The following is a 16,941-nucleotide window of genomic DNA, read 5'->3' on the forward strand; positions in this document are numbered from 1 at the left end:
GAGACCATATGTACACTCTTTCAATAGTTAAATTAACAATTTGTGTGACCTTATACAAAATTGCTGCATATATATATATATATATACCACAACAATATTTTCCCCTATCCTTCCTTTCATTTAAACAAATGAATTGGTCCCATTCAGATTTATTGGTCTCATATCACTCACCCACCTCCTTCTTAGAAAATACCCCCCAAGAAAACCTATGAGATCCTGTGTTTTATTTGCAGTTGGTACAGTCTTCGGGGTCTGTTCTAGTCAATCCATTATCCTCTCCCTTCCAATTTGTTTTGCATTTGCGAGCAAATCAATGAAACTGGGACTTAAAGTTTGGAACCAACTTTTTTAAATAAATCCCCTGTACTAAATTGATACAGAGAACTATATATTTCAAATCAAACTGATCAAAAAATGTTTGCAATAATGCGATCATTCTTTTGCTTTTCTCATTCTTAGTTCACTCTGGACTGGAGTATGCTGTAAGGTTTTGGAGACTATATCTACAGAGAGAGACATAGACTTGGTTGAAGGGGTGCAGAGAAGCGCTATGTGTGTGCTCTTGTTGGTACGCAAGGCTTGAACTAGGAAGAATGACTCAATTTCCTAAATATGTCCACATTGGATGAATGCGGGTATCGGAAGTACATGATCGAAATGTTTAAAATTTTAAACGGGGTGGATAGGATGAACCATAATTTATTAATACACCTTCAACCAACTGCTTTGACAAGGGGATACCAGTGTCATTAGATAAAGGATAATTCCAGGTTGTGTGTCACAAGAAATTTTTCACTGATAGGGTTGTAAATAAATGGAATCGCTCAATCCTTCGGGGGTCGTGAATCCTATCTCACAATTGAAACATTTATAAAGATGCACAATAAACGTAGTGGGATAAATCATATCCATACTTAGTTTAATGCAACCATAATCTTTGTTATGGGCAGTGCATTTTTTTTTTAATGTAGGCTTTATACTGGGTTGCTGTATTCAATTAATATTTGGCATCCATATTTTTTTATGGGCATCTTCTTTTTTCAGTCACCTCGTTAGGCAATTTGCCTATTGTGGCCTTTGTATTAATAACTTTGCATAATAACTTATGTACAGTATTGGTTTTGAATGCCTAGTTCTTCATATCTGATGATATTAAGCAGCATATTCTGATTAATCGAAATGTGCAATCAGATTCTGGCCTGAATATTTTGGTTCATTTTGTTTTGCTACAAGTGAATAAGAGGGGGGCATAGTAGCAATGGCAATGGTGATTTTTTTATTACGCAGTCATATAACAGGAAATTTGCTTCCCATCCCCAATGATAGAAATTTCATCAGGTCGAGTAACATAAAACTCAGGGTACCTTCTTCGCAGAAACAAACATGATGTAAATCAGTCTGATGTCAGGGACTTCCAACTGCTTTGCTGTGGAAAATTCACATAAGAATGTGTTGTGATAAGCAATAATGTGCTGAAAAATTAGAACTAATTCATAATTTCAAGATATGCTAAAGGTCATTTTATTACTATACTAATTTATATACTATACAGATTGTACCATAAATGCCAATTAATAGCTAATATAACATAACTCCTTGCATACATGTAGATCATATCTACATTATATAAAACTGATTTTCTGTGTGTGTGTGTGTGTTCTCTATACAAATCTACAATTTTAGATCTCCCATCGCCAAATTTTGCATACATGCCAATATAATTAAATGATAAGCTACTTTAAAAGTTTGTCAGAGCTGTGCAAATGACCAAAATGGGCAAAAAACTGTCAGGAAACAATGGTTTCTGTGCTTCAACAATCACTTTTGGAATGTTTACTTTGGTTGTGATTCCCAATCAATGTGTTTCAGACATGTATATGCCTTTATGGTTTGCCACTTCTTTAATTCTCCCAGTAAATTAAGAAAACCCGGGCAGCGCCAGGTTTTATAGCTAGTAATCAATAATAGGGCTATGTTTTAACCTCCTCAGTCCTGGCGTCGCTTATTGTCACTACTGCAACTACTTAACCATACATGCACCTCGTACACATTCCTCTACTGAATTTATAATGAATTGGTACATGCCCGAATGTGTGTTCTGAGTGTATATATGTGGCTCTAAAGTATATATATATATATATATATATATGCTGTAAGAATTGTGCGCATTTTGTGTTCCTGCTAGTGCTATCCACATTTCCAATATTTTGAAGTAAAGATGGTAAATGCTTGAATTTTCATGTGATGTCAGTATCATGTTGTAAGACTGCTCTTGTTCTTTCTCTCTCTCTCTCTCTCTCTCTCTCTCTCTCTCTCTCTGCGGAGAGACATTTTAAATAGGAAACAAGCTTGCATTCACGCCTCAAAGTTGGAAAACCAACTTTAGTCCAACCAACTTTAAACCAACTAAACCAACAGAGTTCGAATCTGGATCCCCACAATGACCACACAGCGGTTGTAGGAGACGCTAGACCCACACTTCTAAGAAAATTTCATCTACCTAAATGAAATGCTCACAGAGCCCTCAAAATTAGTTCTAGACGTTGTTGATTGTTACTGTTAGGGAAAAGAACTTGCTATTTGTGTTCTTTCCCAGGATCGAACCTGCAGACCTGACAGCAACCTACACGGTGATAGGGCACTAGAGGTACCAAACTGGCAATGAATGCATATTTAATAGAGCAAATATACTTTCCCTGGTAGAGCCATACAAAATTTCAGAATTACATACACTTTTATTGGTTGATTTTATATGCTTCGTTGTTGTTGTTTTTTTTCGTATTACTATGCTTACCTAAGGCAGCTGCTAAGGAATTACAATTTCAGCTGGACAGGGTAGCGTTCGAAAACAATATATATGGGTAAATCTATTAACAACTGAAAGATGAGATGAATAAATAAATGGACCTTAATATTTTTCCTTAAATTAAATAACTACACTAAAAATTACCTATAGTTTAACTTTTTGTTTAACTATAGTTAACTTATAGTTTGAAATTTTTGTGGCAGAATATTATTATTATTATTATGGCTCAAGAAAATGTAATACATGTATCATATCATCATGCAAACCATTATGCGCTGCAAACAGATCAAAATATTGCTCATTGTAATCCCTTCATATTGATGTATAATTTCAAGGCCATCAGCAAGTATGCATGGTTCGTAAGAGAACTTGCTCAACAAAACTCCAGCTGAAGAGTAATGCTAACAAGTTATATTTGCCTCACAATTAGGAACAATGTACATACACATTTGGTAATATCAGATCTTTCTCATGATGATTCCATTCATTTATTTACCTTTGTTCTAATAGAAGTTGATTCCAATATAAAACCTTGGGTGTGACAGGATTCACCCGACACAAAAATAAAACACCAATTAATTACTCTATAAACATCAAAATTAATTGGAAGTTGCATTCAGCTCTGTAGTTAATATCTAGCACTATTTTCATCCAAGGCGGGGGAAAGAATGCCATTAAAAAGAAACAGCATGCTTAAGTATATTTTAGCACTTTATACAGCTGATGTTTGTTTTTACGAACTTGAACAATCAGTTCGTAAAGAGGAAAGACATGAAAAAAATTACATACAGTTTGACCCCCAATATAACAAACTGTCATTCAATGAATTTCTCGATCTAACGATTTTTTCCTGAAATTCTGATGAAAATAAAAGTCAAACTCTATTTAATGAATAAAAAACCCTCAATATAACAATTTTTATTTTCCAAACTACTTTTAATATTTTTCTTTCTCATATTTTGTCTCTCAAAACTACAATCCGAAGATTTGACATTACACTCTTGTTCTTTAGAGCCAAGGGCAATAAGAGTATGCATGGAAGGTTTCAGTGAACAATTAGTGTATGCAATACCACAAAACATTGTGCTATTCACATGTTTAGATTTCAGTAAAGAAATGAAGTTACTTCAAGTTTGAGCTCTGTCTTGACAAGCAAAGAATGAAGGGTCATCAAAAGAGAACAAATTTTTATAACCAAAAGAATTACAATTTTGACAGAATTTGATGAAAATGTGATACCAAACAAACGTCTACCAAGCAATTTTTTCAAGCATCCTGATTTTATTTTCACTTTTTTTTTCCAGTCGTCACAAATAAGTTTTAACAGCAACTCCACAGTAATATTGTAATGGTACTGTATCTTGAAATGAAATCTTTTTTGGTGAAGCGTTTTGTAAATCTCAGAAAAGGCTTCATTCATAGTGACAGTCATTTGTATAAGGCTATTGTATAAGTTTTTTAAATTTGCCTTTTCGAGTGTATTTATGTTCTTAATCAATTTGATCCCTATTTAATGATTTCCTTCATTTGACAAATAAATTGTCAATTTATTCTGATTTGTTGAATAGGAGTTCAGCAGTGTTGTTCGAAACTAAAGGAATCCTTCCTCATGAGCGTATGGGCTCATAAAAATCAAGCCTGTACTCTTGTGCTTTACAGCACATTTCCATTTTGAAGTTGTCTGAATTACATTGGATCATAAGCAAATTTACAGTAGTGGTTATTAGTGTGAAATTCTCAAGCAAATTTATCAGTTACCAGCACCAACGTCTGTGGAACACGAAATGAAACAAAACAAATATTACAAAAAAAAAGCTTCATAGGTCAGAAGGCCAGTCACATTTCTGCATGAGAAGATTTATGAGCTTCTGGCGCAATAAAGAACCAGCAATAAAAGCTAATGATAAAAAATTATAAATCATAAACACATTCCAACACAACTATGGGTATCTTCATCAGAAGAAATGTATAAAACCACTATCATGCACCGAAAAAATTTCAGGTTGGTTACCAAATCTCAACTCCTGCCGCTAATTGAGCAAAAAAACCTTGTTTTAACAAATCAGAGGCTATGGCTGGAATAAAGCTGAAACTATGCATGCAAGTTGGAAGCAACATTTAATTGGTTGTTAACAACCCAATCAGAAAGTTGCTTCTGCCTATTCAGAATTTCTGCTGCAGTTTGAGTGAAAGTGAAAGTATGCGTGCAAGTTGGAAGTCACAATTATTGACGCCCAATTGAACTGCTGCCTCTATCTGTTCAAGAAAGAGTATAAAAACTTTTTGTCCCATCATCCTCTTCTTTCAAAAATGTTTTTCTCTCATCGCCCACCCCAAGCCAACCCATAGGATCCTGTGTTATATACGTAGCTTCTGTCGCCCTTCTTGACCATTTCATCACCTTCCCTCCCCCAGAGGGCAATATTGTCCACTTTGGGAAACGCTGGTTTAGGATGTGATTTACCTCATAATTTGGCTTCATCATTGATTCTGCATTATGTTGATATCAGGCAAAGGATTCCAATTTCTCCTCATGAGTAACTGTTGTCAGAGTCAAACTCAGGCACGAGTAAATTTGTAAGTTATCAAAGGCTGTCACTCTGAGGCATGAACAAACTTTATCAGTCACCAGTAATCAGAGTCACACAAGGAATGGTTTTTAAGGTGTAAACATTGATAGGATATTGATAGATGCTGAATACGTTCTACTACTACATTCAAAAAGTTCTGAGACTTATTTTATTACAGAAGAATGAATACAGATAGAACCTGTTTATTTGGTGTTTCATTCAAAGTAACTACCCTGTGCAATCATGCATTTTTGCCATTGTTCATACAAAGACGTACATGGGAATTGTGGAAGTATTTTTTGTCACATCCTCCAGTGCCTCAATCGCTGAACTTCTACGGAACATTAGAATCATTGCCCCTTAAGCAAATTATTATCTGGGCTTTAGATTCTTATCAAAAGCTTCATCTGGGGGGAAAAGTCACATGGGGCAAAATCTGGGCAGTGAGCTGATTATAGAAGTATTGGAATGTGATGTTTTGGCAGGTAAATCTGACAACAGGAAAGACCTGTGACTCCTAAAACGTCTGCATGATTTGGTGAGATGCAAGTGACCAGATCTTTGGAAGGCCCAGTCATGGGTGTTCCATCACGTCAACGTGCTCGTCAAAACATCATATTCTAATACTTCTACAATCTTATGGCCCTGATCTTGCTCCATGAGATTTTCCCCCCTTTTCCTCTGATAAAGAATTAGCTTAAGGAGCAATGATTCTCATGATCTGAAGAAGTGCAGCGACCAAGGCACAACAACAAAAAAAAACTTACAATCAACATTTACGTCTTTGTATGAACAATGGAAAAAATGTGTAATTGCACAGGGTAGTCACTTTTAAGCAAATACCAAATAAACAGGTTCCATCTGTATTCACTCTTCTGTAATAAAATAAGTTTCGAGGTAAAAAAAAGTTTGTTCTCCCTTATATAATTGATGACTGCATAAGTAGTCATAACATCAAAATTATAAATCAATGTAGAAGGTTTGAAATGAGCCTTGTTTGATTCATTCTTCTTTTATCGTCATTGGTTCACAGGGTGTTTTGATTTCTTTTTGCCATTTTATCCTATTTACTTAGTCGCACAATTACATTTTTTCAGTAGATAAGCTAAAATAATCCACAGAGTCACAAAACAGCTGGATGTTCTTGAACAATACTACTATCTCAATACCAATAATGAGCAAATGACATGTTTATCAATTTTCAATGGAAATAGTTGGGGCATCTTGTGGATGTGAGCAGAAATTCATACAGTAAGATTAAGCTATCATTAAAAAAAGCAGATATTATAAGTGGTAATGAGAATTGTCCTCATTGTTAATGCCAATGTGAAGTATTACAACATGAACAAGCAAAATGTAGCATTCATACACTGAAAAAAAGGCCTACAAATAATAACATACACAGAATATGGCGAAAAAGTAATTTTTCAGAGCTCCATAACATTGTCAGATAGTTAGGTGCACCAAAGCCATGGTCTTCACAATGGTGGGGCTGGGAGGGCTTCATCCTGGTGGCCAGGAAAGTTTGTCTTTTCCCACTATAAATTCATTATAGAGGATGTCCAGTGAAAAATTATGGTCAGGCAGTTACCCCCCTACGATCCCAGTATAGGGACCCTGCTTGCAGGATGTGGAACCTATGGCCAAAGTAACCTGTCTAGTAATGAGCAATTAATTGTGTATCCTAACGTGTATTTAACCCCCAAACACAAAAGTTCAACATATAGGTTATACGTCAAGGGTGGTCAACCTTAATGAGAATGGTGCAGGCCGCTCTTCAGTGATTTGAAACCATGTTGCGATCACTTACTTAAGTGATCAGTGAATGTGTTTCTGGCCTCTCAAATGAACTGGAATTGTGTCAAGTTTTACTCAAGTGATCGGTAAATATGCTGCGTGTGTCGCTTAAGTTATCTGGAATTGTGCAGCAGGTCCTTCAAGTAGATCTGCAGATATGGTGTGGGTCACTCAAGTTATCTGGAAATATGTCACGAGCCACTCTAATGATGTGGAACTGTATAGTGGGCCACATAAGTAATCTGAAAATGTGACACCTATTTTGATTTTTAAAAAATTAGGTTTAAGATTGTGGGCCACATCAGATGACTACGATGGCCACATTTTGCCCGCAAGCTATTGGTTGAGCATGTATTTTATACGTTATTGAAGTTCCTCTGTTCCGAGCTGTAACAGTCAGAAAATTATGAAACTTTAGGAATGTCCCAATAAAAAGATACTGTGTTCGTAAAAGAATTTCACCAGCAAAGTACATTATTGCATAGCTGCCAACTTTTGAAAATGAAAATTCGGGAGATTTTCGCGCACACCCGTATTTTATGCTAAAACCACACCCTAATAAATACAATAGGGATTTTTCCCAAATAAAATAGGGATTTTCCAAATATAAAAGTTAGAGCGTAGGGAATAAAATCCCTACTCAAAAACTGAAGTCAAATTAAAATAGGGATTTTACACACATGGAAGTTAAACCCTTGGGAATAAAATTCCTACACAAAAAACAAGTGAAATCGGAGAAACGCTGTCAACAAACATTCTGCGCGAATGACCCCAAAATCATCGGAAGATGAAGGAAAACACCGTCAATTTTTGAAAAACACTGACTTTTTGTGACACTTGCTGGATGTTTTTTTTTTTTTCATTTCACGAGTGATGATGGCAGTCTTTCCATGACCGATGTTTATGTCCGTAACACAACTTGTACAAAAAGGAAAAGTCGGCCCTCTTCTGGAACGTTTGATGAAAGGAAATTCATCGGAATAAGTATCTTTAAAATTGATTAAACATGTTTTTGCTTATCAGTATTCGTGTTTTGTTATATCGCACGTTATAACAAAAGAAATTTTGACCACATGCGCGTGACTATAATCTTCAATTATTATCCAGGACTATTGGCTGCTAAGTCATTTCCCTGCATGATAAGACAAACAACTTTCTTGTTACCATCAGAGGGTTTGTAAAACTTCCTTAAAAAGGGAATTTTACATTCACGACGATACCCCATTTACGACGTGTGACGTCATTTCGAAAGGGAAAAAAAAGATGCCCCACAAGAAATTCCTTAGGGATTGTTTTCATAAGCGGGGATTTTTTTTAATGAAGTAGGGAATTTTAAGGGACAATTAGGGATTTTTGTGATTTTCGTAAAAATTCGGGAGATTTAAGAACTTTTCGGGATGTCGAGCGATGAAGTTAAAATTCGGGAGATTCCCGAAAAATTCGGGAGACTTGGCAGCTGAAGATTGTGAAATCAACGCCACAATCTTCAGTGAATAAATTAGAATGGAAATTTGTGGATACCCTGCTGTCAAGCTTCGGGAGTTTGTTCACGTGTTTGCAATAAAAAATTAGCATGAGCCACACAATTTGCATAGGAAATGGTCTCCAGGGATGAATGTAAGAACCTATTTGCTTTTCTTTCATAGTTTCCATCCCATCTCCTTCATTCAGGAATTCCCTAAGTTTCATGTCTTTCTGATGAACAGTTACAGCTGTAGGCAGCTCGGAGCAGGGGAACTTTAATTATGTACATCTCGCAGAGGTGTGCACAAGGAAGGGGGAGTGCTGCTCAGGGGACCCGTTTCCCCCCTTCCCAAGATGACCAAAAAATGTGACAGAAAATAGACATGTACATGTAGACCAGAGCTTGACAAATCCCAGGTGCCAAGTCTATTGGCCCCCTATAAAATTTTCCATATGTGATTGCTAAATAGGTATCTAAGAATGATAGAGAAATTCTGATTTCGTGACAGAGTCAGAAGGGCCATAAAATTGCACAATGGTTGAAATTAATAAAAACCATGCTTTTGGCTCCCAAGAAATCTGATTTTCTTATAATTTTTTTTCTTTTCTTTCCAATTTATGAAGCCCCGATACAGACAGCATGAAAATGCAGCAAAATACAGAAAGTGTGATATGATAGGAGCGATGAGACTTACAGTACTGTGGAATGTTATTGCTGCTGGTGGCCCTGATCTGTCCATCCCCTCAACGGAACTGAGCTCCAACAGACTGTGACGAACTTGCTCCATTATGCCATCATCAAAAAAATCATTGGACTTGACTGGAAAAATTATAGAAATATGTGAAAAATGAGTATATTAAACAATGTAAAGTTTTTGCACAAGCATGTATGGGAAATACACAGTAAAATACATGAAAAAACCATAGAACATAGTTTTATATAATTCTGAAATTTTTGTATATTTTTTATATCTCAGTTTATAACACAAGCCATCATTTTTGGAGCAAGGCCTTCAGTTAGAAACAGGGCTGTAGCATACCTTATCGGGGCCCCGGGGCAGACTGGGGGGCTTTAAAAAGGAAGAAGCATGCAAAATTAGTGTACGTGTTTTGTGGGTCCCCATTTGGCTTGGGGCCCAGGGCAGTGCCTAGCTATGACCCTGGTTAGAAAACAGTCCAATATAAATCTGGATACACAACCAATTGAACTGAAAATTTTCAGGTGAATATCGCTTAGATATCTGACGTTTTGAAAATAATCATGAAGACCAATGAAAAGGCAAATGCATAGAAGAGACACAAAATTTCTAATGCTTCTTCGACACACTATGGGTATCACATCTTCTGAGGAAAAATATAATAACCACTATCACACTGACTAGGAATCACACTTGGATTGGATGCCAAATTTTTAATCAGGGTTACTCGTCTACAAGTCAAACGTCATGGTCAGAATGAAGCTGAGCACCTGCATAATGCAAGTCTAATGCAACATTCTGATTGGTTGCTTGGGAAATGGAGGTACAGTTGAATTCTATTTTAACTAATACTGTTATAGTGAAAATCTCATTTTAATGAGCACTTTAACGAGCACCCCCGATAAGTTTTCATAGGAACAATGCAAAAACCTGGAATTCCATTATAACAAAATTTCGTTATAACAAAGTAATTTCTCCAGTGTTCTTGGAGTTCATTATGACAGGATTCGACTGTGTTTGATTGACCTATTCGAGTATTCTTATAATTCCCACTCGTAATGATAAGCCATAGCGATCACAGAAGTCGTGAAGATGAAGCCTGTAGTGTGTTGAAATGCATTATAAATTTTGTATTTTTTTCTGTGTATTTGCTATTTTGTTTGTCTTCTTTTGTGATTATATAAGGCGAAGAATTATTTAGTCTTCCATTTAATATCGTTCATAAATCCTTCGTAACATTTGAAGATGTGCAGAAAAAAAAACCTATGTTACATTTAGATAAAAAATTTAAAAGGCCTGCATTAGCTCTTAACAGTAAAAGTGCCGTTGTTCAAAATGTTTTTATTACATTCAATATTGTTCCTCAGCTGTTATTACATCTAACACTGATTAAAAGAATTTAATACACTTAATATTGTTCGAAACGGCTGTGTTACATTGGTTTTATACTGAATCTTAACTTACAGTTAGTCACCTCAGGAGAAAATATACGCTATAAAAGTCAAACATCATGGTCAGAATGCCAGATTCCATGTCAGTGTGATGATAGGAGTTATTATGTTTATTAGGACGTGTCGAAAAGACAGTATGTCAAATGCATTATGAATTTCAATTTTTTTCTTTTTCTGTATTTGCCTTATCATTGTTCTTATGATAATAATTCTTATTATTCCTTCTTTGCCTTATCATCTTCTTTTTGTGATTATATCAGGCAAAGGAGTGGCCCTTCTACTGACGTATCTTCAGAAAGAAAGAAGATACTTCCCTATCAGAAACTTATTTTGTGAACCATTTATTGATTCTTACTACACCACTCTACTAGTACTTCCTCCTATATGAACCTCATATACATTCCTCTACCGAATTGCGAACAAACTGGTACATGCCAGAATGTGTGTTCTGGGTGTATGTGTGGCCCTAACGTATTTATGTTGTTACAATTGTGCTTGTTTTGAGATTTTTCTGGTGCAGCCATCTTTCTTTCATATTTTGAAGTACAGATGGTAAATAATTTAATTTTCATGTTATGTCAGCAGGGCCTAACTAGGGGGCGGGGCGAGGGGCAACTGCCTGGGCGACAAAATTTAGGGGGGAAACAGTTTTAGGTGGAAAAAAAAAGAACACTTTTACAACATCATATAATTTTAAAGGTGTGGAGGGGGGCATAAAAATAATGTTTGCCCCAGGCGGCCAAAATCCTAGTTAGGGGTCATTCAAAAATTACGTCAGCATCAAAGGGGGAGGGGATTTCGGATTTGCTGACTTTTGATGACAAGGGGAGGGGCGGGATTTGAAGGTTGCTTACGTCATCAACCACCCCTTTTTGAAGATATGAAATATTCTAAGCTGCTGACGGGGGAAGGGGGTCAGTGTTTTGCTGACAAGGAAGGGAGGTCAAAAATTGCCGAAAATCTGCTTACCTAATACTTGAATGGCCCCTTTCGGCCCCGATGTCACGCCTTGAAGTTCAAAAACCGCAGATAAACTACTTTGGCCGAAGATTATGGAATAAATGCGCCAAACTAAACCACCCCGTCCCAAAATTTTTGCACAGAATCAATAATGGTTTTCCAACTTCCATGACAAAATGACGACTGGAATACGTAAAATAATCTGCGGAGTTGTTGCTTCTGCATTCGGAAGAGAGATGAAAGCACCTCCCAAACACAAGCAATGCTTTTCTGAGAAATAAAATTCACATTAGGTCACAATTCTTTCTCAGCACATTCCGGCATGCACCCTTTTGTTGGAAATTCCTGTAACTAATGTTTACGAAATGCAAGTGGGAGTAATAACAGTAGTAGCGAAACGAACTCTCGTCACGAAGCCCCGGGTTCGATTCCCGCAAACGGCAAAGTCGTATTCGGCTGAAGTTACGCTTTTCAACTTGGAGGCGCGCACGCACAAGTCCCATCTGAAAAATTATCTCCACAGAAAGTAGGCAAACCTTCGATACTCAAACTCAGGAATCCGTCTCTTTCACTTCCAATGTGGAAGACAGGTGGCAGCACTTCTTGAACCCGAGACACGCATAACTCTGGCATCATGAATAAGTAAAATCGGCAAATTTCATACAGTCAGTTCTGAGAGAGACTTTCAGAGACCTTCTGAAAAATGGTGAATGAAGCGCGTCCGTTGGTTGTGTCTGCGATGGGCATAGCGACGATTCTTGGCCACGAAGTCCATTTCAGAGGCAATAGATGTTTAAAAAACCCTTTATAAGTGGTTTTTAAAATTTTTCCGATCCGCATTGTAACTGCCACACTGGCAATAAAAGCGAACTTTCACTGCGGAATATAAAAACAAGGCTATATCCCTACCACTAGCATTTTATTGTCCCATAATAGAACGCATTGACCGTGACGCCACGTCGGCGTCAACCGCCGACTGGAGAAAGACGAATGCGTGGCGTCTCCCGCACCCGAGATATTTTGAAAGAAATAAAGAAGATAAGGTTTGACGAGATATCTCGGGATCGCCGGCGTCAACCGCCGACTGGAGAAAGACGAATGCGTGGCGTCTCCCGCACCCGAGATATTTCGACAGAAATAAAGCAGATAAGGTTTGACGAGATATCTCGGGATCGCCGGCGTCAACCGCCGACTGGAGAAAGACGAATGCGTGGCGTCTCCCGCACCCGAGATATTTCGAAAGAAATAAAGAAGATAAGGTTTGACGAGATATCTCGGGATCGCCGGCGTCAACCGCCGACTGGAGAAAGACGAATGCGTGGCGTCTCCCGCACCCGAGATATTTCGACAGAAATAAAGCAGATAAGGTTTGACGAGATATCTCGGGATCGCCGCTGTAAGGGTTAATTAATTCTATACGGCTTCGAAAGTATGAATATGGTTCGTTTTCTGATGTTCTTATCTCTATCAAAGCTACTACTGGAGCTTTAACTATCCTCTCAAAGCTATTTTTGGAGCTTTAACTATCCTCTCAAAGCTATTTTTAGAGCTTTAACTATCCTCTCAAAGCTATTTTTAGAGCTTTAACTATCCTCTCAAAGCTATTTTTAGAGCTTTAACTATCCTCTCAAAGCTATTTTTAGAGCTTTAACTATCCTCTCAAAGCTATTTTTAGAGCTTTGAACAATCCTGTATATTTCTGAACCAGGGTTACACACGTTCCAAAAAAAAACAACCACACAAGATGGATCACAATCCTCCATTGGAGAAACATTTTATCTTTGGATAGAAATCTCTCAGGCTATTATGGAGATTTCTCATAGACCCATCAATCATTCGTGAGTCATGAACCATTTTCTCCAGCCGATCGCACGTGACCAGCTCCGCCGATCAAAACAAGTGAAGGTCACGTGAGACATTCAGTTTCTGAATGACAGTTTCTTTTTTTGAAGAATAAATAAGTTTAAAAAAAAGAAAAGAAAAGAAAAATCCTAATTATTCAACGGATGACATCACGTCTACATAAGCCTAAAAAAAGCGAATTAAATATAAAATGAAAACGAAACCAAGAAAAAATAAATAAAGGTAGGTAATATCATCAATAACGGACTGGAAGGCGGAAAAAAAGAAAAGAAGACTCTCTTCTCTAAATGGTCAATCGTCTTAAGTAGGTTTCATTCAGGGTAGAGGGGTGGAAGCAGGAAACGTCTAGAAATGTCTACTTCCAGACAACAACAAGCGTATTTGGTTATTCAGAACAGAAACAGAAAAGAAAAATCCGAGACGAGTTCTACGGGGGCATCAGCCAGTAAAATCGTGGCAATGGCCTCTTTCAAGTGTAAAAAATAAAATAATAGACCCCATGCGCGTGTGTATGTGTGTGTGTGTGTGTGTATATATATCGATATTTAAATCAGATAGCATCGATTACAAATAGCAAATGGTACGTGCGAGCTGATAGAAAAACAAAACAAGCGAGAAACTTGAATGGCGTGTCGAAGCCTTTCAGAAAAATCGAGTCGATGAATCCACTACAGGAGTGTTCCCCCAAAGTGGACGATGGAATGCAATACCAGAAGGAAGTGAGCAATAATAGCTACATAGAAACGATATAGGGTTATAATGGGTTCACTCAAGACGTACGGGGAGGGGGGGGGGGTATTCTGAGAAGATATCGTTCTCAAACCAAGGGTACTCGATTTTTTTCGAGAATGTGGGCCATTTCGTTGGTTTGACGAGTCGCAGGTCACTAAAGTAACAAAGCAATCTATATATATGACGTGGATCAGTTGAGTAATCTATGTATAATGGGCCGCGAGCCGCTTGAGCGATCTGGAACTGTACCGCGGGTAACTTGAGTGGTATGGAACTCCGCCGCAAGCAACTTGAGCGATCTGAAACAGTACTGCGCGTAACTTGAGTGATGCGGAACTTTACCACGGGCCACTCAAGTGCTTTGAAACTGTGTCGTGGGTCACTCGTGATCTGGTATAGAGCCACGCACTTGAGTGCTCTGGAACTGTACCGCGGGTTACTTAAGCGAACTGTAAATGTCCCGTGGGTCATTTGAATGATCCGGAACTGTTCCGCGGGTAACTTAAGCGATGTGGAACAGCACCGGAGGTAACTTTAGTGATGTGGAACTGCACCAGAGGTAACTTTAGTGATATGTAATTGCACCGAGGTCACATTTAAGTGCTCTGGAATTGTGCCGCTTAGCTCATTTCTACAAAAATTAGATTTGAGGTCTCGGGCCACATCAAATGACTTCGCCGGTGAAGTCAGGCCCAAGCGGTGAGAGTGCCCTTCCCCCGCATTGCCAAAAACAGGCAAACCACATTTTATTTCCCATCTACTATAATTAATGCTACCTCTATTTGGCGACCACCACAGAATACCAAGAGGCGCGAAAGAAAGAGAGGGAGTTTGACTGCACCAGCAAAACTGGAACAACATATTGAAGCGTCAGAAAATTGTATTTCAATTCCTTCGTACACAATCTCTTCCGATCACGAAAATACCCCCCGCCCATGTAGTACGGTTTCCAGTGAAGAGAAAGGCAGAGCGACGGACGGTTCAAGACCAAGAGAAATCATAGGAATAGACTCTCTCCGTGTACATTCATGGCAATAAAAGAAGACGAATGGCGTCGGGAAGTTTGTAGCAAAAGGCAGGAAGGACTTCCTTGAAGCTGACCCGAGAGAAATATCTCACAAAAAATAAAATAAAAAAAATACAAACAGGGATGGGGTTTGGGATCTTGCCCCGGCTCAGGCTAATTCTGGATGCGGATGAACTACCACCGCTACTACAACTACTCCTCTTCCTATTGGATATTCTGGTAGGGAACCCATACGAAATCGAATTGTGTCTCGGATTCCGATCGAGAGAGAGAGACTGGCCTAATGTGATAAAGTCCTGTCCAGCAGTCACTGCGGAACTTTCATTTCCTGCTGGAAGAGAAACTCGTTATCATCTTCTCTTCCAGAGAGAGAGAGAGAGAGAGAGAGAGGAAAAGGCCTTGGCTTCCTCCCACAATCCCATTCCCATGGCTGATGACCATGCATTTCCTCTTCCACCCCATCCATACAACTGTACCTTCTCCACAGTGCACAACTTTTTATCTTCACCAGCAAACAACAAGAAAGCCCGTTTCTTGATGACACCGTGGATCTCCACCTATCTCGTGACTAAATATTCATATATTTTTGCATGCTTGAACGCCTGGCTGGCTCACAAGCAAATCGGGGAGGATGGGGGGGGGGGGGGTCCCCCCAACCGCCATATTTAAGATTCTGAACATCCTTGAAGCTGGAATAACGCACAGAACGGCAAAAAAAAAACGTGACTTTATTTCTGGGGTTTCTGAGAACCAAGATGGGAAAAATTAACCCGTAAGACGACTTCGTGCCACATTTCGATCGAAACCTAGCCAAAAATTACTAAACTGTAATTATTAAAATAATTTCCTCGTGTGTAAATAGCCCTTACAGCTATATAGCCCCCCGTAGGAGAGGAAAAAGCTCGATATACAAGACCGGGTCGGAACTGGGGGGGGGGGGGGGGCAAAGGGAGCAACTGCCCCGGACGGAGAATTTTAGAAGAGAACAAAAATACTGTTAAAAAATCATCGCATTTTTCTGTGGTGGTGGCAGAAAAAAATCATGTTCTTTCACTAAAACTCTAGTTACGGCCTTTATAAACTCACAATATTGCATAGATTGCAATATTGCATAGACCAGTGTTTCTCAACGATAAGCGGCGGCCCGTTCGTCAGTGATTCGATATGTTTCACTCTCACTCATTTATTTCTCATTACTCGTTAGTAAAGCCCGGCCTTCCACTCACAAAAGAAAAAGAATCACAAGGGTAGAGTTGACAGGGTTCTGAACCCGAACGATTCTCATCATTTTTTAACTCTGTAAATTTACTATAGGAGGGGGTGGGGCATTTGGCGTCTGCCTCAAAAGATGCCAGCGGGGGGAGGGCGGTCCATAACGGGTGATTTATGGGTACGTGAAAAATATTCGACGTATTATAGTATAGAAAGAAATATATCATTCCTACGGGTACCCAACCAAGCCTTGTGTACATTTTTAACGGTATGAAATCCTCCTATGCATATCTACGAGCAGAAGGCATGCTTCCCGATAATTCCTAGGCCTTCTATGTGCAACTAGACGTACGTAAGTTTA

At 38.4% G+C, this 16,941-nt stretch overlaps 1 protein-coding gene across 5 annotated transcripts in view; it reads right to left on the reverse strand.

Annotated features, from left to right (window-relative positions):
* Window positions 1-16,941, reverse strand: part of LOC149078373 (uncharacterized) — a 173,733-nt gene that overhangs the window by 13,946 nt on the left and 142,846 nt on the right. For all 5 annotated transcript variants that reach the window (XR_016193925.1, XM_089242021.1, XM_089242022.1 and 2 more), the window contains one exon: window positions 9,333-9,457. Coding sequence is in view for 4 of the 5 variants with exons in the window: in XM_089242021.1 (XP_089098147.1) it covers window positions 9,333-9,457 (125 nt within the window). In the remaining variant the exon portion in view is untranslated. The remainder of the gene's footprint in view (window positions 1-9,332; window positions 9,458-16,941) is intronic.

Source organism: Pholcus phalangioides, unplaced genomic scaffold, assembly GCF_987345545.1.
Source record: "Pholcus phalangioides strain wild (caught in Gottingen) unplaced genomic scaffold, Ppha-v1.0 ptg000014l_1, whole genome shotgun sequence".
Taxonomy (NCBI): Eukaryota; Metazoa; Arthropoda; class Arachnida; order Araneae; family Pholcidae; genus Pholcus; species Pholcus phalangioides.